Raw genomic sequence first — 19,049 nt, 5'->3', positions numbered from 1 at the left:
GGGGGGTGCTGCTATCTGCCACTCGCCCTGCTCCCTCCGGCGCTGACACCCCAAACCCTCGGCCCCCCTGGGCCCCCGAATAACGGGGGACAGAGAGGCCGGAGCGGCCGTGCCCCTGCGGGGATCCCGGCGGGTGCCGGATCTTTGCAGCTTTCTCTGTTACATTACGCGTTACGTTCTCTACCGATGACGTTTTCTCACTTCAAACGTGTGGTTGCCAACGAGCTCTGGGTAGTTCCTGTGTCCACCAGAAAATGCAGAATGTCAAGACCCCGTTTCTTGTTGCCTTACTTCCAGCCACCCCCGGTTCCCCCCCGCCGAGGAATGCGAGCTGCCCGCCCTGCCAGATGGCCACCGAATCAACTGGGAAACTCCAGCACTGGGAATCCAAACCGACACAAAAATCGGGAGCATAAATACGGGGACGGCTTGCCGCAACCCGCTGGGGATTTCACAACCCGCTTCGCCCTTGCGTGGGGGCTCTGTCGGCTGCGACGCTGGGGAAAGTCAACCCCGGCTTTACCTGCGGCTCTGGCAAATTGTAGCCTGGTTCAGGAGCAGACAACAGGCTAAAAGGAAATTCTGCCCTTTGAGTGTCTGAGAAACACGGTCTTGCCATCGAGGGCGGCGCTGGGAGCTCAGCGGCTGCTTTGCCTCCTGGGCGTCCTGCTTGGTGCCTCAGGGACAGAAGTTGGAGGGGTTCATCAGTGGCGACTCTTCTCCGGCCCCGTCAGGTTGGTCAACTGCAAGGAGGACGTTTCCACGGGGAAGAGTGTGGCGTGTTGGTCCCTGTCCCTTACGCGATGCCAGTGGGAATCACAATGGTGCTGAATAGCGCTGGGCTGGGCACAGAGAAGGAGCTGAAGTCAGACCATGAGGGTCCTGCTGCTGCCGTGAGCTGGGGCTGGGGTCTAACCCTGCCCTAACCCTTGCCGAATTATTTCCAAGGGGTTTTATCCTGCAACAAACCAAGCCTCTGGCTGTGCCAGCTGACTTTCCTGCTCCTAAACTGCTTCTGCTTGGGATCGGCTTGTATTTTAAGCGTGGCGGGGTGTGCACAGGCTCTGGGTGGAAGGCAGAAGCTGTTTAGGAGGAGAGGGCTGTCCCGACAGCAGCCCTTGGACCCACGGTCCCATCAAAGCCCTCGTTTCCCCAGGGTGGAGGGTGACTGGTGCAGCACTCGTGCTTGGAAAATGACTGGCTCCGCGTCCAGGCCTTGAGTCACTGGTTCACGCCGTCATTGTGGGCTGTTGTTTTCCGTTCGCAAAGTGTGAGCGGTGACCTGCTGTTTATTTATAACTCTGAGAGCGTCACTTGTTGGGAGACCAAAAAGCTGAGCTCTGGGACAGGGTCTCTGCCTCTCCTGGCACAAGGCTTGATTCAAACAAGCCCTTCCCAAAGAATTTGGCTGGTTTGCAACAGTTTGGTAAATAAACAGCTCTGCTCTCGCGCTGGCGGCTCCCTTCCTCGGTAGGTTTAACCACGCCAGCTTGCTGGCTGTTTTTATTTCTCACTTGTTTTATTTTCTTTGTTTTACTCGAGCTGTTGTGTTCTGCCTGCGTAGCCTCCGGCATGGCAACTGCTGGGAAAAGATGTGGGGTTTTTTTCTGCTGTAGATGTGCTTGTCTCTTGTGTTTGCACATCTGTCCTATGTCTTATCCTTCCAAGATCACAATGAACAGCCGTGGCTTTCCAGGATCTGCCTGGAAGTGCTTCACTGCACTCCAGTTCCTTCGCTTGCTGGTGAGACTGGCGCCAGGGCTGCCAGTCCCATTTCCCTGTGTTTCCCCAAAGACTTGCGTTAGGTGAAATCCACCTCGGAGCTGGTTCGCTGCACTTGTTATTCAGGAAAATGCTGTCCCAACAGAAGCGGTGCCGTGTGGATTCGCGGCGCTGGAACAAACTGGTTGGACTGGTCGTGGTGGGAGTGGAGAGTCCCATGGTGAAGGTGATGGGCGTCCCCCTCAGCGTCTCGCCTCCTGCAGACGCTGGGAGAGGTGATGCTGGCAAAGGAATGCGTGTTTTGGGGGAATACCACTGACTTAGTAAAATCTGGATGAGGTCTTTGCAAAAACTCCCTTCCCCGTGACCGGCTGGGGACACCGAGGTGGCTGACACCGAGAGCACAGACAGCAGGCGCAGTCCTGGAGCTGAAACACCCACGCTGCCACTCAGGGTGTGAGAAATGCCACCCTGTGCCCCTGGCTTGCTTCTCCCATCCTGAGGTCTCTGCCCCCAGCTCTTGCACCCTGAATTTGTCTCGGGTGGGTTGCATTGCGTGTTTGCAGGAGGTGGTGGGGAAAGGGGCAGAGGCTGCCCGGCCCCAAGGAGCCTGATGCTGCCTGAACCTCCCATGCGGAGGGCAGAGATGGAGGCAGCTCTCTGTGGTCCTTGTTGACCGCTGCTGTCACTTAGATGTCCCCTCACTTCCCCCTAAATCCCCCAGCAGTGCCCTGAGCCTCTGAGCCAAGGCTAAGGTTCCTGTAATCACTGCACTCCCCCATTTCTGTGTTGCAACCCCAAGAGAGGAAATCTTATGACAAGTCATGGCGAAAACAGTTTCCTTTTCTATGAAATTGTCTGAACCCTGGAAATACTGAGGCTTGATCCAGGGTTTGTATCCAAAGAGCTCTCAACCTGCTGCTCCGAGCAGATCTGGCTGGTGTGGTATGTGCATGGGCAGCTCTGGGTCTGGGGTGCTCTGGATTTGGGCGGCTCCGGGTCTGCGGTGCTCTGGATTTGGGCGGCTCCAGGTCTGGGACGCTCTGGATTTGGCATGTTTCGGGTCTGGGATGCTCTGGATTTGGGATGCTCCAGGTTTAGGCCGGTCCAGATATGGGCTGCTCTGGGTTTGGGCCACCGCTGCCTTCAGGACCAGCCGTGACCATGTAGGCACTGGTCTGCAAACCATGCTTTGACCCTGGTCTGATGGCTCACAGTGCAGGGAGAGGGGCAGGTTGAGGCCGTCAGCTCTGCTTGGGGGAAAGCTGTGGGGTTTTTGTCTTGGCTTGGAACCATGGGCATACCCAAACCCTGCTGTCAACTGCTGGGCTCTTGTCCTTCTCCACTGGGATGGCAAGTCTTCCAACTCAAGGGAATAAATTTCTTCTCCAACCTCTGACATCCCTACAAAGCTTTACATGGGTAGCTGGTATTGGAGCATCTCTCAGACCCTTGTCAGCACCAGGACACGCTGTGCTTGAGCTGGGGATGCAGCCATGCGGCAGGCGTCTTGCTGACAGCCGCGCTCTGTGCTCACAGAGCCTCCAGGCACAGCTTGGTTTCGGCAGACGGCTCTGAAGAACAGGGCAGGAGGCCAGAAGTCAGAAGTCAAAGGTCCCTTGTTGTCTGCAGGCACCCTGCAGTTGCAGATGACCCCAGCGAGGCTGCCGCTGCCTGAGAGGCTCTCGTTTGCCAGGGTTTCCCATAGCAGAAGACACTGATTTTTTTTCTCTCTCCCACCAAAACCAGCTGCAGCAGAGCAGCCCTGACATCCACGCTCCCAGGGTTCATCTGCCTCTGAATGAAGCAACTGGAAACCTGATGGAGAATGAGAACCTGCATCCTTCCTTCCCAGGCAGCTCTGTACCCTGGGGGTGAGCGCCCGGGCACCTCCAGGAGGGTCCATCCCGGTTGGGTTCGACAGCAGCATCAATCCTCTAGCCAGTACCAGAGAGATGAGCTGCTGTCACCTCTGCCCAGGGTCTGCTGGGCCACCTTAACGCCTTTCACATGGTTTTTGGGTGCTGGCGTTCAGGCTCGCTTGCTAAATGTGTGTATTTTGATGCCCTTGCTGGTGCCTGGGCATTGCAGGTGATGTAGAAACAGAAGGGATGCAGTCCCAGCATGTGTCGCTGGTGGCTTGACCAGCCCGGCGTCTCACCCAGGTTTAGGGCTGCCTGCAGGCAGTGTGCAGGGGTTAATTACTCCCTCTTGCAAGGATTAATTACTCCCTCTTGCAAGGGTTAATTACTCCCTCTCGGTCTCTTGGCCATACCCTGTTTTGCCTGAAACTCCTGGTCCCTGGGAAGCGTAGTGTGTTTTGATGTGGCCATGGGTCCATCCCAACTTGAACCCAGCAGCAGTCTGGCTGTGAGCACTTGCAAAATGCCTCAGTGCCTGATCCGTGCCTCCTGCGTGACGCTGGGTGTGCTTTGCGTGGCAGGTGAGTGAGATGTAAACCAAATGGGTGCTCATACGTGCTCCTCCTCCTTGTCCCAAAGGTGACATGTGAAGGCAGCGCCCGGCACGGGGAGCGGCAGCAGCTGAGATGCATTCGAGCCATGCCGATGACCCCAAGGAAGCCATACAGGTGAGCAAGATGCCCTGAACCACCCCAGATAGCTCCAGTTACTCCCCAACACAACTCCAGTGACCAGCAGGGTCGTGGTAGGACTTGTTGGTGCTGCCAGCTGGGATTGGGATGGATTATATGGGAGAAGGGTGGCTCGTGCTTTCTGGCAGAGAGGATCCTTGATGGTTTGGCTGGTGGGGGGCAGCTAAAGCAAACAGGGTGGCCATGAGTTAAATCACACCAGACTCTACCTGGGTCTTTCCCCCTCATGGTGAGACCCCAGCATGGGGCGGGGGAAGGTGCTCAGCCCTGCTACCTGGGTGACGGAGCATCGCTGCTCTGTATATTCAGGGTTCCTTTTACCCGGCTTTGGGAGTCTAAACACGTTTAATGAGCAAAGTTCAAACCCGGCGGTTAAAACTGGGTGTTTAATTCACCCCACGGCAGAATTAATTCATGCGTGACAAGATAAAATCATTTGCACTCTTTAATCCTGTTAGCCCATGGTCGCTGCTTGCAGGTGGGTTGCTGGTGCTAGCAGAAGCTCCTGCTTCAAAATGCGTCCCTTGATAGGGCAGGGAGAACATGCCTGTTCCCCTGGCCGCTGTCCTTGAACTACAGCTGCTGGAAATCCTATTTAGATACTGAAAAAAATATCCTGGGTTGGAAATTTAATACGGGTTTGTGCTGCCAACCCAGGCTCGAGTCAAAATCTGCCCTGCCCCAGTCGCAGCGGCTGGTGCCGTTCAGCATTTGCCTTGAACGCGGCACGACTGATGCCGAAACATGAATTGTTTGATGGGGTCCCAGCTGGATTTGCTGTGTTTGCCAAATGCCTGCTGGGAAGTGCAACTTTCATTTTAAGTACGGTTGATTGAGACATCTGGGTTCAGCTGCTCCACCAGTGTAAAATTGTTAAATTCACTGAACTTGCTTTTTTTTTTTCCACTGGTGTGAGAAAGAGGGAAGCAAAGCTTCTGGAAGGTAAAATTCCCATGTTCCCACGTCAGAGCCCACCGCAGCTCTCTGAAGGCAGCAGCTAAACCCCAGCCGTCCTTCCAAAGCATCTTTTTAGGGCGGGCCCATCCCCAGCAGTGTCCGTGGGTCAATCAACACAGGCGAGCTGCTGAGTGTGAGATCGATGGCTTTGATTTCTGCTGGCAGGACTCATTAGCGTGTCACGTGCTGCTGGGGCTGATCTGCACGAGTTAAGCGGTATCGCAGCCCTTATTACCGGTTCCCTCCTTGGAGTTCCTCGTTTATCACCCATGCTTATTTAATCCCTGTGTTTCCCTGAGGCAAGTGCCTGGGAAGAACTGATTTCTTTCTTCCCCCCCGCCCCATCCTCTTAAGTAATTTGGTGCCTGCAGAGGAAGCACCACACACTCTAAAGGCAACCTCAGCAACCTGGTGGACCCCAAAATGCCAGATAAAATTGCATAAGTTACTAATTTAAAAAAAAAAAAAGCCAGATGAATAGTGATGCCAAGAGCATAAGCCCCCAGCTTGACTGGTTCAGCTGTAGTGCTCCCTAACAGCCACCACAAAGCACGTGGGTGAAGCAGGAGTCACATAGTGCTTCACTCTGGATGAGCCTTGCAGTTTTTGAGCCCTTTTTCACCAAATCTTTCCTAATTCCTACTTTTTTTTAATAATGCAAACCTGTACCTCCTGTCTTGCAGCTGATCAAGAAGCAACTGGCGAACGCCATCAAGGCACTGCAGAAGCAGTACGTGACCTCGGATGCTGTTGTTACCAGCGATGATGGGAATGCAAACACCCTCTGCAGCACCCTGGAAGCTGTCTTCGTGCACGGGCTGAAGGAGAAGCACATAAAGGCAGAGAGCGGGGGGAAAGGGAAGAAAACAGGGGGTCGGGGACCGCTTCCCCAGCCGGTCTTCTGGGGTCTGCTGAAGAGCATCACCCATCGGTGAGTGCCCGTCTCTGCTGAAAGGTGTTTGCATGCTCAGGTTTGTCCCCTCTCTTTGGTGTGAAAGGCATAAAATTCAGGGGATGGTGAACAGGAGGATGGCTCGATGGAAAGATACGTCTGTACCCCGTCCCGTGTGCTCAATCCTTTCGGTCAGAGGGAGAAATGCTCTCAGAGGGTGTCTAGGGGGGGCTGGGGCTGCCTGGGACCTCTGGGAGATGCAAGTAGAAGAGCAAAGCCCCCGCGATGCCAGGTGATGCAGGGCTGGGCACCCGGTGCTGTCAGCACAGCCCCTCTCAGCGTGCACAAGGGGTAAAGCACCATTTAGGCGTGCTCCACTGTCCCCAAAAAGTTCAGGAACAAAACACTGCTGCCAGCTTAGGGTGCGCTCCTTTCTTCCTTGTTTTTGGGTGTGAGGCTCTATATGGGGACTCCATGTCCCCAGTGGGACCACAGCAACCACACTGGCGTACAGCAGTGGCGGGTTATGGGATGCACAGTACAGGGGGTCTGGTCTCACTTCTGACCTGGGTCTACTGGGGATGGTTGGCCTCCATTTCCCCACGTCCCAACCAGCGTCTGAGGAGGTCTTGCCTGGGTAACTTTCATTATTTGTTGGGGTTTTTCTGAGCCACTCCCTAAGCAGAGTCCTCCCACACTAAATAACAGCCCACACACAAATAGTTTTGAAAGCCTCATCCAACTCCATCACTGACTCTTAAATTATGAAAGAGTGGATGAAAATAACTCTTTTGTATGCTATGGGGGATATTTTTGTGCCCTTTGAAGGTTTTTTTCTTCTTTCTTGAGAGACAGATTAAAAAAAAAAATCTTACGAAACTTTTGCTTTGTTTTTTGTAGCGTCTGCAGTGCCAACGTGAGCTGGGGCCAGGGAGGATTAGGGAGTGTGGTGTCGCTGTTGGATTTTAGGGGAGAACAGTGGAAGTCAGGAGGCTGAGATTTCTTGAGGAGCGCAATCTGACCGGCTCTTTTTTTTGGGCTGGCGCAGCAGTTTTCACTGTGTTTTGACTGATTTTAAATTTGAAGCTAGGATTTAGACACACGGTTGTCACCAAGGAGTATCCAGCCAGAGCAAGCCCTGCTAACGTGCAGGGGCAGAGGGAATTTCCCCCTCTGCATCCTTGGTTGAGGTCAAGCGATGCATGGGAGATGCCTCCAGCCAGGGAGAGGAGGAGCGCTCAGAGGCACTCCAGGGATGCCTGGGGTTGCTACCAGTACATTTAGCTTTGAGGAGTTCAGGAGCTCTTTTTTTCTCCCTGGGAAACCACATTTTCCATGGAGGAAAGAGATCTTCCACAGCATTTTTCAACCCAATTCCTGATCCCCGCAGCAGAGCAGGTTGGGCAGTTCCTGATGGAGGATCTGCCCCTCCTGCGCCCCGTGATGGACTGAAAATGGAGCCGCTCACATCCTATTCTGTTCTTTTTCTCCTTTGCTCAGAAATATTGTCTCAGAGCTGGAACAACTCATCTTCATCAATACGGACGTTGGCCGCTGCCGAGCCTGGCTGAGGCTGGCTTTGAATGATGGCCTCGTGGAGTGTTACTTGAAGTTGCTCCTGCGGGAGAGGTCCCGGCTGCCCGAATACTACCAGGCGACCGCTCTGCTCTTAGATGCCGAAGAGTGTGAGTTTCTCCTTAGCTACTTGCAGGGCTTAACTTCCTTAACCTTCGAGCTCTCCTATAAATCAGCGGTTTTGAATGAGTGGACTATCACCCCTCTGTCCCTGTCGGGTCTGTGTCCTGTTTCGGAGCTGCTGGAGCCCCTCACGTCCTCGACATCTGAACCCCACAGAAAAGCATCACTGGGTTCGATCTCCCAATCATCAGGGTCAGATGAGATTGAGATTCAACCCTCTGTCCTACCCATTGGCAAAGCCAGCAGCAAAATCAAGCTCACGTCGTCCTCGTTGAGCCTTAACACCACGAGCTCATCCCAGCTCTCCTCCAGCCTGGGCTCTGACAGCATCCTCCCGGCTCACTGCGCCCGCAGTCCCGAGCGGAGCGAGGAGCCGCTCTCCTGCGACTCCGACCTGGGGACGGCCACCGCCGAGGACCTGGACAGGTCGCTGCAAGAGTGAGTCTTTTCCCAAATCTCCTCTTCAAAGGGATTTTTAACCCTCTCCTAGGTTCTCATTTATTTTGTCTCTGTAGCCAGTTAGGGTTTCCCCCCTGTTTGTCTTGAACAAGCTATTTTTTTCCTCCTGGAAAGAGCCTGAAAGGTAAAAAGAAATGCTCAGTGTGGCTTGCTGGGACCCTGCTGCCACGGCAAATGAGCTCGTGGCCACTGAAGTGTGTGTCTGTCCTCTTTACTAGGGCAGAAACGTCAGAAAAATGTGGCTGCCCTGTTTCAGGAATGTCACATCTCCCTGGCGTACGCTGGGGAATGCTCTGGGGCTTTCTGCAGGGGCAAAGAAATGACTTTGGTCGCAGCAAAGGGTTATAATTTGCAGCTTCGTCAGATAATTTAGAGGAGGGAGGTTGTTAGTTTGTCATCCTCATGATTTATTTCTGCCAAACACCCAGCACAAAGATTTCCAGCGGGTTATGTAAGCTCTGAGTAATCAGTAAGTATTTTCCCTGCCACCTTTAAAACCTGGCTCTGAAGGAGCTTGGCCTCAGGGTGCTGGTTGGTGAAGGCACCCTCTTCCCCATAAGGGCCTTGGAGGTGGTTTAGAGCTGCAGTCTGTCCTTCTGCATCGGTAACGGCGTCGTTACCTACTTTGAGGACTTTGCATCTTAAGACGATCCTGGAAGAACCTTGATTGGATTAAACTCGTGATGGAAAGATGTCATTTTGAATTTTAATCTTGGGCTGGTTTAATTCAACCTAGCTGGTGGCGAAGCAGGGGCATGGGAACAGCGTCTCATCTGGCTGGGATCCACTAATAATTGCTTGTTAACGGTTATGAAAACGTTTGAGATTTGGCACTAGGTCCATGGCTGGGTATGTGGCTGGAAGCCATACGTGGGGCTGGGGCTGCGGGGAGCACCCAGCGCTCTCCCTCCCTTATGAGGTGTCCATCAGAAGGAAATTAAACCCCGTTAACGGGCGGAGTTAGGAAATACATCCCTTGCAGGTAGGGTCCTTACCTGCAGCGGGGTCGACTGTTGCTCTGTAGGGCACAAACCACACATTTTTCTGGTAGCAGGGCTGGTGCCAGAGGGTTTTTGGCAGCCATAGAGTGCTGCCAGCCCGCAGGAGATGAGCAGTGTTGCTGAGCCCTTCTTTTGGGTGGTTATAATTTGCATCGACTGGGGGTTTTTTAGAGGTTCTGGTTAACATAGTGAGGTTCAAACTGGTCACTTCTCTGTTTCCAGGGTGTTGTCAGAGTTCAACAAAGCCAAGCCAAGCCTGGAAGCCCCGGAGGGAGGGCTGGTCCCCAGCGTGCTGGGCTGCTCCCCACAGCAGCCTGCCTGCCCTCCGGCTGCGTCACCCGTCCCCCCAGCACCATCCCGCGGAGCTCACCAGCAACAACCTCCCAACACCGACAGGCCACACTCCGCTCGAACGGGCGATGTGGTGACCACCAGTGATGGGGATGGAGATGCAGCACCGCAAGCCGGCGGCACAGACGTCGTTTCAGCCACGCGGAACAGTGGTCCGAGTGAAGGAGCAACAGGCAGAAGCAGCGCAGTCAGCGGCAGCGATGCTGTCCGCAGCCCGACAGCCGAATACCTCCTTTCTCCACTACTGGGTTGTCCGGTAAGTGTTACAGCTCGCTTGCTATCAATCTTTTTGGTTTTGTGCTTCCTGACCAGCACTTCTAATGGAAAAGGAAAATAAAACCAGTGACAGCCTCTGAGTAGGCAGCAGTTCCTCCAAACTCTCATCTTCCCCGCTGCTTCCAGTTTTCCAACAGCAAGTAGGGTGTAAGCGATGCTCCCTACTCCACGAGCGTCTTCCTGGACCCCATGGAACTGTGTCTGTGCAGCTGCCCTGGGAGAAATTGGGTCAGAGTCGATATTCCCTGGTAAAAGAGGCACCAAAGCTTTTGAAACCCTGTCTGGCCTGCCAGTCCTTCCTCACCAAGAGCAGCTGCAAGAGGAAGGTTTTGGTTTTGTTAGCGATATCTGAAGAGTGATGAGCTCTTGCACAAACCTGGCCATCGGCTGTGTGCAAGCTGATAAAACAGCCCAAGAGTCAGACTTCTTATGGGGACTTTTCTTTGTTTATGGTCCATGGAAGAGGAGGGAAAAGGATTGACTGGACGGGAAACAAATTGCAGTTTTCCAGTGGAGAAATACTCACACAACACATCTGTTCCCAGGGGAGGATGGTGTTCCCTGGTGCTTAGGCAACACTGGTGGATTTCCCCTGCTGCCGCTGAGGAGTTGATCCACTTGCTTTTGCTTTTAGGAAACTCTTTGAACAGCCTCGTCCTCTGTCTAATTTGTTACTGACTTTTCCATCCTGGTTCCCATCATTTCCACCCTGGTTCCCATCATTTCCATCCCAGTGAGGTTAGGATATACTTCATAACCCCCTAAATGATTTCTCTTTTTGGTCCCTGCTCCTTTCAGCTCCCTCCCAGTTATCCCGTTTCCACTGCTTCCTCATGGCACTGGGCCAGTTTGACCTAATCTATGTATAACATACAGTGTCAACAGGAAATTCCCCCCCTGCTTTCGTGTGACTCACGGGGCAACCTGCGTTCCTGGTCCAGGAATAAGCCGAGCCTGCCTGTGTGCTGGGAGCATGATCCTCGCTGCAGGGTGGTGATGGCTCTTCTGCTGTCATTTAGTTCGTTGTTCAGAATAAAAGGCTCTTGGAAAGCAGGGTAGGGTAGTCGAGAGGTTGTTCCTGGGGGGATGCAGCCCCAGAAGGGATGCGCTGAGTCAAGGGAAGCTGCTGCCTTTTGCCAGAACACTGAGCTGGGTCGTGTTTTGCTCCTGGTGTTTGCTCAGGAACCTTGTTCCAGAACCTCCCTCATTCTTGGAGCCAGAAAAACTCCCAGCAGTCACAGCCATGTTTTCTTCCAGCTTAACAAGCTTTCTTCCACTTGTGGGTCTCATCCCCTCCTGACCTATGGAAACAAAGGTTTCCTCTGCCTTCCCTGCCTTCCTTTTTGCCTGTGCCGATCAGGCCTGATGTCTGTATCATCTGCTTGTAAGCCATAGGTCTCTATTTCATCCTAGACATCTCTGTACCTGCCCCATCTCTATTCTTCCTGGAACAAGGATGGTGCTACAGCTCCAGGCAAGCTCGTACCTTTCCACGGCAGGGCTGGTTTCTCACCCTCTGTCAGAAATATTTCCTGGACCAAATATCTTGTGTGTGGTTACTGCAGGGAACGTGTTCTCCCTCTGAGCCCCTCGATGATTTTAGGGGGAGAGAATATAATATAATCCCAGTATTTGCCAGCTGCTGACACAGTCCCATGGAGCTTTCCCTGAGCGGAGGGAGCAGGGGAGCCATCCGCATGGGGACGGCCAGCATCACTGCCTGGGATTCAGTCTGCGTGGGAGCAGCTCCCATGGAGGGGTCGCTGCAGACATATGCGTTTGAGGGGTGCAACAGTGTCCAATACATTTGATAATTAATTTTTTTTCTTAACAGAAAAGAAAGAGCTGGATCTCAGAAGATGATTTCTACAGGCCTTCTCCAGGAGAGAGCAGCGAAAGCACAGCTGACACCAATGGCTTTGGGCCGGAGGGGGCTGGCGAGTGTCCAGCCCTGGGGCTCATTAGCGCCCTTGACTTGGAAAGGCTGTCGGTGCCATCCTCGGAGAGCGGGAAGCCCAAAACGTCACCTGAACGGGAACAAAAAGGCTTCAGCGTTGTGCATCGCAGGCAGATGGGTACGTGCCGCCCTCCCCTCTCCTGCTTTCACCAGGTGTCTATGTTGGGCAGTGCTCAGGAGCTGGGGGGGGTGTTGCGGGTGATGGGCAGTTTGGGAAGCACAATTTGCCATTGCTGAGCTGATGGCAGCACTAAAAGCTCCAGAAGACCGTGGGGCAGTTTCCCTTGGTGTTGCTGAGCCCATGATAGCTCTGGAGGGAAATGTTTTAGGAGGAGGGGAGGTATGCTGGGTGTCCCTGTCCCCATGTCTCTGTCAGCTCTGCGGGGCACGTTTCCTTTATGCTGTCCCACTTGTTCTCAGCCTCAAAACCCAAATGAGTGCAGCCAGATTATGGAGACCAAGGTCCTGTAAACTCCTGCCCCATCCCGTGGTCCACTGTGAGCCACCCGTTGGCTTTTCTCTCTCCACCAGCTTCTCCTTTTTCGGTTAAACTAAGACAATTGCTTTTGCCCCAGGTCTTTCCAACCCTTTCCGAGGGCTCCTGAAGCTGGGCAGCCTGGAGCGGAGAGGAGCCATGGGGATTTGGAAGGAGTTTTCCTGCGAGCTGTCGCCACTGGAACTCCGTCTCTTCCTGGACCACGAGGACCGCATCTGCGTTGAGAGCTATTCCCTGCTGCGGTGCGAGTCACTGGCACTGACGCACTCGGATGGCCGTTTCGAGCTGGTTTTCCTGGGGAAAAAACTCTACCTACGAGCTCCTTCTCGAGATGAGGCCGAGGACTGGTTGGACAGGATCCGTGAGGCGCTGCAGAAGTGGCGGCCTCAGCTGGAGGAGGAGGAGTGGGAGACGCTGGAGTATCCAGAAGACAGTGGTGAAGGCCAACCCATCCAGAGCGACTCTGCTGCTTTTCTCCAGTACAGCGACATGCCTGGGAACAGCTTTGACTGGACTTCAGCTCATGAACCAGAGCTGGATGCAATAAAAGAGGCTGTTCTGTACGTGGACATAGACAAAACCTGGGTCCCTTTTATTTTTTCCCTGTCTCTAGAAACTTTAAAGTGCTTTAAAATCAGAAACAATGATAAAATTTTAAGCAACAGTTACGGTATAGAGACCATCCAGGACATCCTTCCAGACACGAGCCTTGGGGGACCTGCGTTCTTCAAGGTGATCACCTCCAAAGCTGTCCTGAAGCTGCAGGCTGAGAATGCAGAAGAAGCGGCCTCATGGAGGGAGCTGGTCCGAGGGGTGCTCATGTCCTACCTGGAGAGCGCAGAGGAGGCGCTGACGCTGGGCGGCAGCTTGGATGGGCACTCCCAGGTCATCCTGAAGAACATCGTGACGGAAAATGGCTTCTTACTGCAATACCTGGTGGCCATCCCCACAGAGAAGGGCCTGGACTCGCAGAGCTTCATCTGTGCAGGTATATGTTGGCTTGTCTGAGAACAAGAAACCCAGCTCTGCCTTGGAGGATGATGTCATGTTAATGCGGTGACAGAGGTGCCCTGAGTCCTGCCAACCAGTTGCAGGCCAGCTGCTGGTTTCCCCATCCAAACCCCAGGTAGCACTGTAGCCCTTCGGTAGGGTTTCACACCCCAAATCAGTGGCACCTTTGGTGGTCTGTGTGCGCAGGGTGAGTCCCCCCACGCTGAATCTCCATCCCACCCCAGCGTGGGTCCAACTGGGCTGCTAGTGGGCTCCTGTTTAAGTTGCTTATGGCATAGACAGAGGTGGGTCTTGGCTTGAAGTCAACCATAGGTGGACCAAGAGGCCCAGGACTCTCTTCCTGGGCATTTTGTGGCCCCAGCTTGCAGGGAAAGTGCAGTCAAGGGCAAATGCTGTTTATCCGGTAATGCAGCACAGGAGCGAATTTGCGATGGGTGTGACAAGCTGATTTTGCAAAACGTTCATTTAAGCTTGCGCAGCACGTGGGGCGATGCTGGTTTAATAGGATAACGCTTGCTGACCTCCACGGGAGGTATAATTTGCTCTTTACCTTGGTAAGTTAATTAAACTTCAGATTTCTCTCCTGCTTCAGTTCTACTTCTTGTACCCTCCAGCGGTTTTTTTTTTTTCTTTTTAATCTCTCTTCTTTTTTACACATATTTTTTCCATTCTATTTGGTCTCTACCTTCCCCTCCAGGCTCTGTCCTGCATCTTCCACCTACCAACAGATGGAAGCAGCAAGCTGAAAAGACACATTCCCAGTTTTTATGTGTAGGTTTTCTTAGGGGGCTGCCTGCCCCTCTTTCACCTCCCTCCCAGCCTGGTGCAGGAGGGGTTTGCTTACACCCCAGAGCATAATAAGCGATAAAAGCTTTTTTTTTTTTTTTTTTTAATTTATTGAGAGCGCAACATCTGACCTCCATGAATATTTTTTTTTGGGATGCACTCCAGCTGCCCTAAAGTGTGAAGGGTGAGGTAGCAAAGCGTCCCCTGAGGATGGCAGAGGCTCGCTTGTGCTTGCTCAATTTTAGAGAACTGAACCCATTAAAAACAGCATGAAGAGTTCTCCTGCCTTCCCAACTCCAAATGAGATGCGCTCACATCTCAAGTAGCTATAAAAACCCTGCAGATTTCCCCCAGGACCCAAGCTGAGCTCCTCCTGGGTTACCCACCACTATAATAAAGGATTTTTTTGGCTTAAAATCCATGCCGACCTCATCCCTTGCAGACGAGGAGCCCTTGCAGATGTGGTTTTGGTACCCTGCAGCGGGCAAGAGAAGGGCTGAGTGAAGGCAAAACGGGGCAAAGCTACGGGAGGAGGTGATGGGGCAGGCAGGGGGGGGTTAGGTTCTTTGTAAACCACAGGGATGTTTCCAGAATTTGCTTTCCTAAAAAAAAAAAAAAAATAAACAGTTGAATCACTCAATGGATAAAAGTGGGTTCAGGGATAGCCCAGACTCCTTTTTTATGGAGGAAAAAAGGAAGCAGCTCCTGTTGGACCATCGTGGTCTTAAATCCACAGGGAAGGGACTGGGGACCTCTCACCAAATGTCCTACAAGTGCTTTAGCTGATCTCCAGCCCTTCCAAAAACTTTCTTGCTCCATTCCCCACCTCCCAAAAGTTTCTACCCCTGTCCTGACGGTGATAGGAACAGGTTTTTGGGGCAGCCCAGGTCCTTTCTTATCGCCTCCCTCCTGCTCCCTGCAGGCTGCTCCAGGCAGATCGGCTTCTCCTTCGCGAAGCCCAAGCTCTGCGCCTTCTCTGGTCTCTACTACTGCGACAGCTGCCACCGGGATGAGGAGACAGTGATTCCCTCACGCCTGATCCACAACTGGGATCTGACAAAACGAGGGGTAAGTCTGGGTTCGGTTGGTGCCGAGAGCAGGAAAATGCTCCTGCATCTGCCTGCGCTTCCTGAAGGTCCCTCTGAACGTTTCCACCATCAGCAGAGGTGGAGATGTTCACCCTAGACCTCCCTCCAAGCCTCCCGAACTGCTCCTTGGTGCATGCCCACCTCCTGCCTCTCTTTGCCCCAGGTTTGCCAGCAAGCTTTGAAGTTCCTCACCCAGATCCGTAACCAGCCGCTGATCGACCTGAAGCTGGTCAACGAGAGCCTCTACGACCATGTGGAGAGGATGGGACGGATCCGCCAGAGCAGGGAACAGCTGAAGCTGCTGGGAGATTATCTCATCATGTGCCGCAGCGGGGCCCTGAAGGAGCTGAGCAAGCGGTGAGGTCCCTCACTCGGTGGCATTATGCCTGCATCCCCCTCCTTGCACCCCGATGGTCTCCTGGGCCTCCTCATAGCTTGCTGTTGGAGTGGGGAGCGATGTTGCCAAGGCATGGGCTGTTTTAAGCTCCATGTCATCTCCTCTAAGGAGTTACCCGTCTGTTGGCTGGGTTGACACATTGATATGTTACTCAGGAAACACCTTCCTGCCCAAGGAGCTTCTGGCTGGACAGGAAACACCTGGGAAAATAGATGAGAGATTTATTTTCTTTTTCTCCCCTTTGAAATCCTCCACACAAATTCCAGGATTTGGGATGTGGGGCACAATGCAAAAATCAGGTCTGTGGTGATTTTCTTCAGAGCCTGCGTCATCCAGGCTCCCCGTTGCTCCACAGCTATCGCAGGTGCGGTGCAAACCATCTACCACCTCCCTCTGTGCTTCTTTGCAGGCTTGATCACAGGCACTACCTCTTGGAGTGTCCCCACAAATACAGCGTTGCTGATCTCAGGCAGGTGAGAGCTTTGCGTGGTCCTAGGGGTTTTGCCAATGAAAACATCCCCGTTTCTGTTGAGCGTGGCACATCATCATCATCATCATCAAACAATTTCATTTTCCTTTTGCCTTGCATTCATCCACCGCGTGCACTCCACAAGCTTGCACACCAGCTTAAAGGCAAATAATTGCCTTTATTTTAATTTGTCAAAGTAATTGGTTCAGGCCTGTATCCTCCAAAAAACCATGGAGATGGTGCAGGATAAATGTTCACCTCTGTAAGCCAGCATTGCTGGTGGTGCATCGCCATGCAAACTTGTATCTCTTGCAAATAATGTTGGGGGTGATCGGCGGTTGGATTTCACATCGAATCCAAAGCCAGGAGCCCCATCCTGGCAGGTTGTGGGTGCTGGTGCTCTCTGGGGTCCCCTTGCAACCCAGGCACATGGGGTGGGGGTTGTTTTTGGAGGACAGCCTTGTCTTCATGTGGCAGCATGAATCACAGAATCGTTTAGGTTGGAAAAGACCTTTAAGATCATCACGTCCAACCAAAACATGGCTGTGATGGGGATTTTGCACAGTGCAAAGCCGACGGGAGACAGGCTCCACGCCTGCCTGACGTATCTCTGCCCTGCAGATAGCCGACGGCGTCTTTGAGACCTTCCTGCAGTCGCTGCTCCAGTTTGCTTCCCATCACGTCTACAACTGTGACCTGTGCACCCAGCGAGGCTTCATCTGCCAGATCTGCAACAGCAGCGACATCATTTTTCCCTTCGAGTTTGACACTACCACCAGGTAAGAGATGTCTCCATCGTGTCCTGCTGCTGTGATGCCACCTGAGCTTATGGCCTGGCTTTTCCCAGGAGCCTGGACCAGCCCCTGGGTCCCTCTCTGGGATGCTCCTCTTTCTAGGAACATAGTCCCAGGGTGGCCTGGAAATAGCTCTGAGCTGGTTGTGCATCCTCATGGTACCCATGTCCTTCATGGTACCCGTCAGCTCTAAGGTGTTTCCAACCAAAACTGGGCTGTTTGTGGCAGGAGAGGACCATCCTCACAGAGCCAACATGTCACCAAGCGAGGTGGCTTTGCAGATTGAATGTGCAGAACAACCCAGCACCTCGCTGTTGGCCTGCAAAAACCTCGCTGGGTTCTGTGTCCTGGGGAAGCAGAGGGGCCGGGGGCAGGAGGAGGAGGATGAGGATGAAGGTGCTGTGTGCCCCTGCCTTGCTCACCTGGCTGATGCCTCTCCGGTTCGAATTCAGTCCGTCCGCTTCCCAGGGTTGCAGGAGGGAAGGAAAAGCAGCAGCGGGGCTGTTCATACACCCCTCTACAGCCAAGTAAGGGAGGAAGGACACACGGACATGGATTTAGAGATAGATGGTGGGCAGCCCTGTGAGACATGCTGGGGCAGGGCTGGGGATGTTCCCAGCAGGACAGGGGGGGCACTGGCTTTCACCAGGGTTTTTCTCCTGCCTGCGGAGCTCGCGTCCTTTGCCTGCAGTGGGGTCAGCTGCTGCACAGGGCTCAGCAGTGGAGAAGACGCTGAAATCGCATGGGTGTGTTAGGAGCCTCTTCATCCCCACCGTCAGGGTTTCTAAAGAAATCAATATCAAACCCTTCCAGCCCAGGAGCCTGGTCCATCGTAGGTGGAGAGAGATCCACGTCTCGATGGTTATTGGGTAATGAGTATAATCCTGGCAGAGAATTTTAACCAGCTGATGGTCTGTGTGGTCTTACTTTGCCTGGAAGTCCCTAAAAGTGAGTAACAACATCCAGAAGCTGCAGAAAATGCCGACGAGACCAGAGTCCCCGGCTACCCCATGCATTGCAAATATTCCCAGGGCGGCTGAGCCGGGTTGCTCGCTCTCCCTCCTTGCCACAGGGACAGCATCGTGCTTGTTACTGAGGACAGCATCCCCAGGAGACTGATTTTTTCCTCAAAAAAGAGCATACAGGCTCTGGAAAGAGCAGGCACACGGGGCTGAGCTCCGCTGGCAGCCGGCCGGAGGTCTCATGTCCTGTAAAGCCGGGCTCTGAAGTTTGTTGACCTCTGTTTTTTTTTTATTTTTTTTTTTTTTCCCCTGGCGGAGGAGGTCGTGCAGCAGGAAAGCAGCTCGACCAACATCCTCGCCAAGCTCAACCCGGCTTCCTGCCCCTCTGCCCGCCCCGGGGGACAGGCAGCTGCCGGGGTCATGCCGCCGCTCGCTGCAGGATGCGTCTGAAACTCCTCCTAACAATAAACCCCGCCGAGAGCTCGACGTTCTCCTTTTCACAGCAGCGGCGGCCGCTTCCTGCAGCCATTGCTCTGGCAGGTGGAGGCAGGAGATGCTGCCTTTCGGCTGCTGCTCGCTCAGAAACACGCAGGGGAAAAACCACCCACCGGCTTTGCAAATCCCCCCACGCTCGGGGAGGAGCCGCCACTGCTCTGCTAAGCCAGAGAAGCCACATGAAAATCTATTCCGTTGGGAAAGCGCATGGCGCCGGGCAGCACCCCCATCCCGTCCATCTGTGCACGAGCCTTTCCCTATCCCCAGTACCTCGGGGTTTGCAGCTGCCCGTCAGGAGCAGGATGTGACCCAGGCTGCGATGTGTCACGGTCCCTTGCCCGGCGCGCTGCTGGGCGTTTCTCCGCTCCCCTCTCCGCTCGTCCTTTGGGAAATTAAAGTATTCAGTGGTATTCACACATCAATTGTGCACCAGGTATTTGCACTTGAGGGCATTTAAAAAATAATCTAGCTGGCCCGCTGGCATGTGGATGGGCTGCATTTTGCAAGGTGGGGGATCGCAATCGGGAAGAAGTGAGCTCAGCCTTCGTAGCACAGACTTTTCTCCTGTTGACTCAAGATAAGCAGTGAACGCCCCGCGCGGAGCTGGGTGTCTCCTCCCCGCCG

The 19,049-nt window shown here is 53.6% G+C and overlaps 1 protein-coding gene across 5 annotated transcripts in view; it reads left to right on the top strand.

The window, feature by feature from the left end:
* The first annotated feature begins 78 nt into the window (after positions 1–78).
* The window catches only part of PLEKHM1 (pleckstrin homology and RUN domain containing M1), a 20,403-nt gene continuing 1,432 nt past the window's right edge, over positions 79–19,049 (top strand). The window contains exons 1-13 of one of the 5 annotated variants that reach the window (XM_035899740.1): positions 79–734; positions 1,157–1,470; positions 1,868–1,997; positions 4,224–4,312; positions 5,977–6,224; positions 7,686–8,321; positions 9,566–9,950; positions 11,805–12,045; positions 12,503–13,411; positions 15,143–15,288; positions 15,472–15,665; positions 16,115–16,178; positions 16,796–16,953. In XM_035899740.1, coding sequence (XP_035755633.1) covers positions 4,271–4,312; positions 5,977–6,224; positions 7,686–8,321; positions 9,566–9,950; positions 11,805–12,045; positions 12,503–13,411; positions 15,143–15,288; positions 15,472–15,665; positions 16,115–16,178; positions 16,796–16,953 — 3,023 coding nt within the window. In that variant the 5' untranslated portion in view covers positions 79–734; positions 1,157–1,470; positions 1,868–1,997; positions 4,224–4,270. Of the gene's footprint in view, positions 735–1,156; positions 1,471–1,867; positions 1,998–3,471; positions 3,597–4,223; positions 4,313–5,976; positions 6,225–7,685; positions 8,322–9,565; positions 9,951–11,804; positions 12,046–12,502; positions 13,412–15,142; positions 15,289–15,471; positions 15,666–16,114; positions 16,179–16,795; positions 16,954–19,049 lie in introns of all 5 variants that reach the window. The other 4 variants (XM_035899741.1, XM_035899742.1, XM_035899739.1 and 1 more) reach the window with 4 other exon arrangements.

The sequence above is a fragment of the Egretta garzetta genome, unplaced genomic scaffold (assembly GCF_000687185.1).
Source record: "Egretta garzetta isolate BGI_Z169 unplaced genomic scaffold, ASM68718v1 scaffold488, whole genome shotgun sequence".
NCBI classification, from domain to species: Eukaryota; Metazoa; Chordata; class Aves; order Pelecaniformes; family Ardeidae; genus Egretta; species Egretta garzetta.
This window is presented reverse-complemented; position numbering and strand designations above follow the sequence as displayed.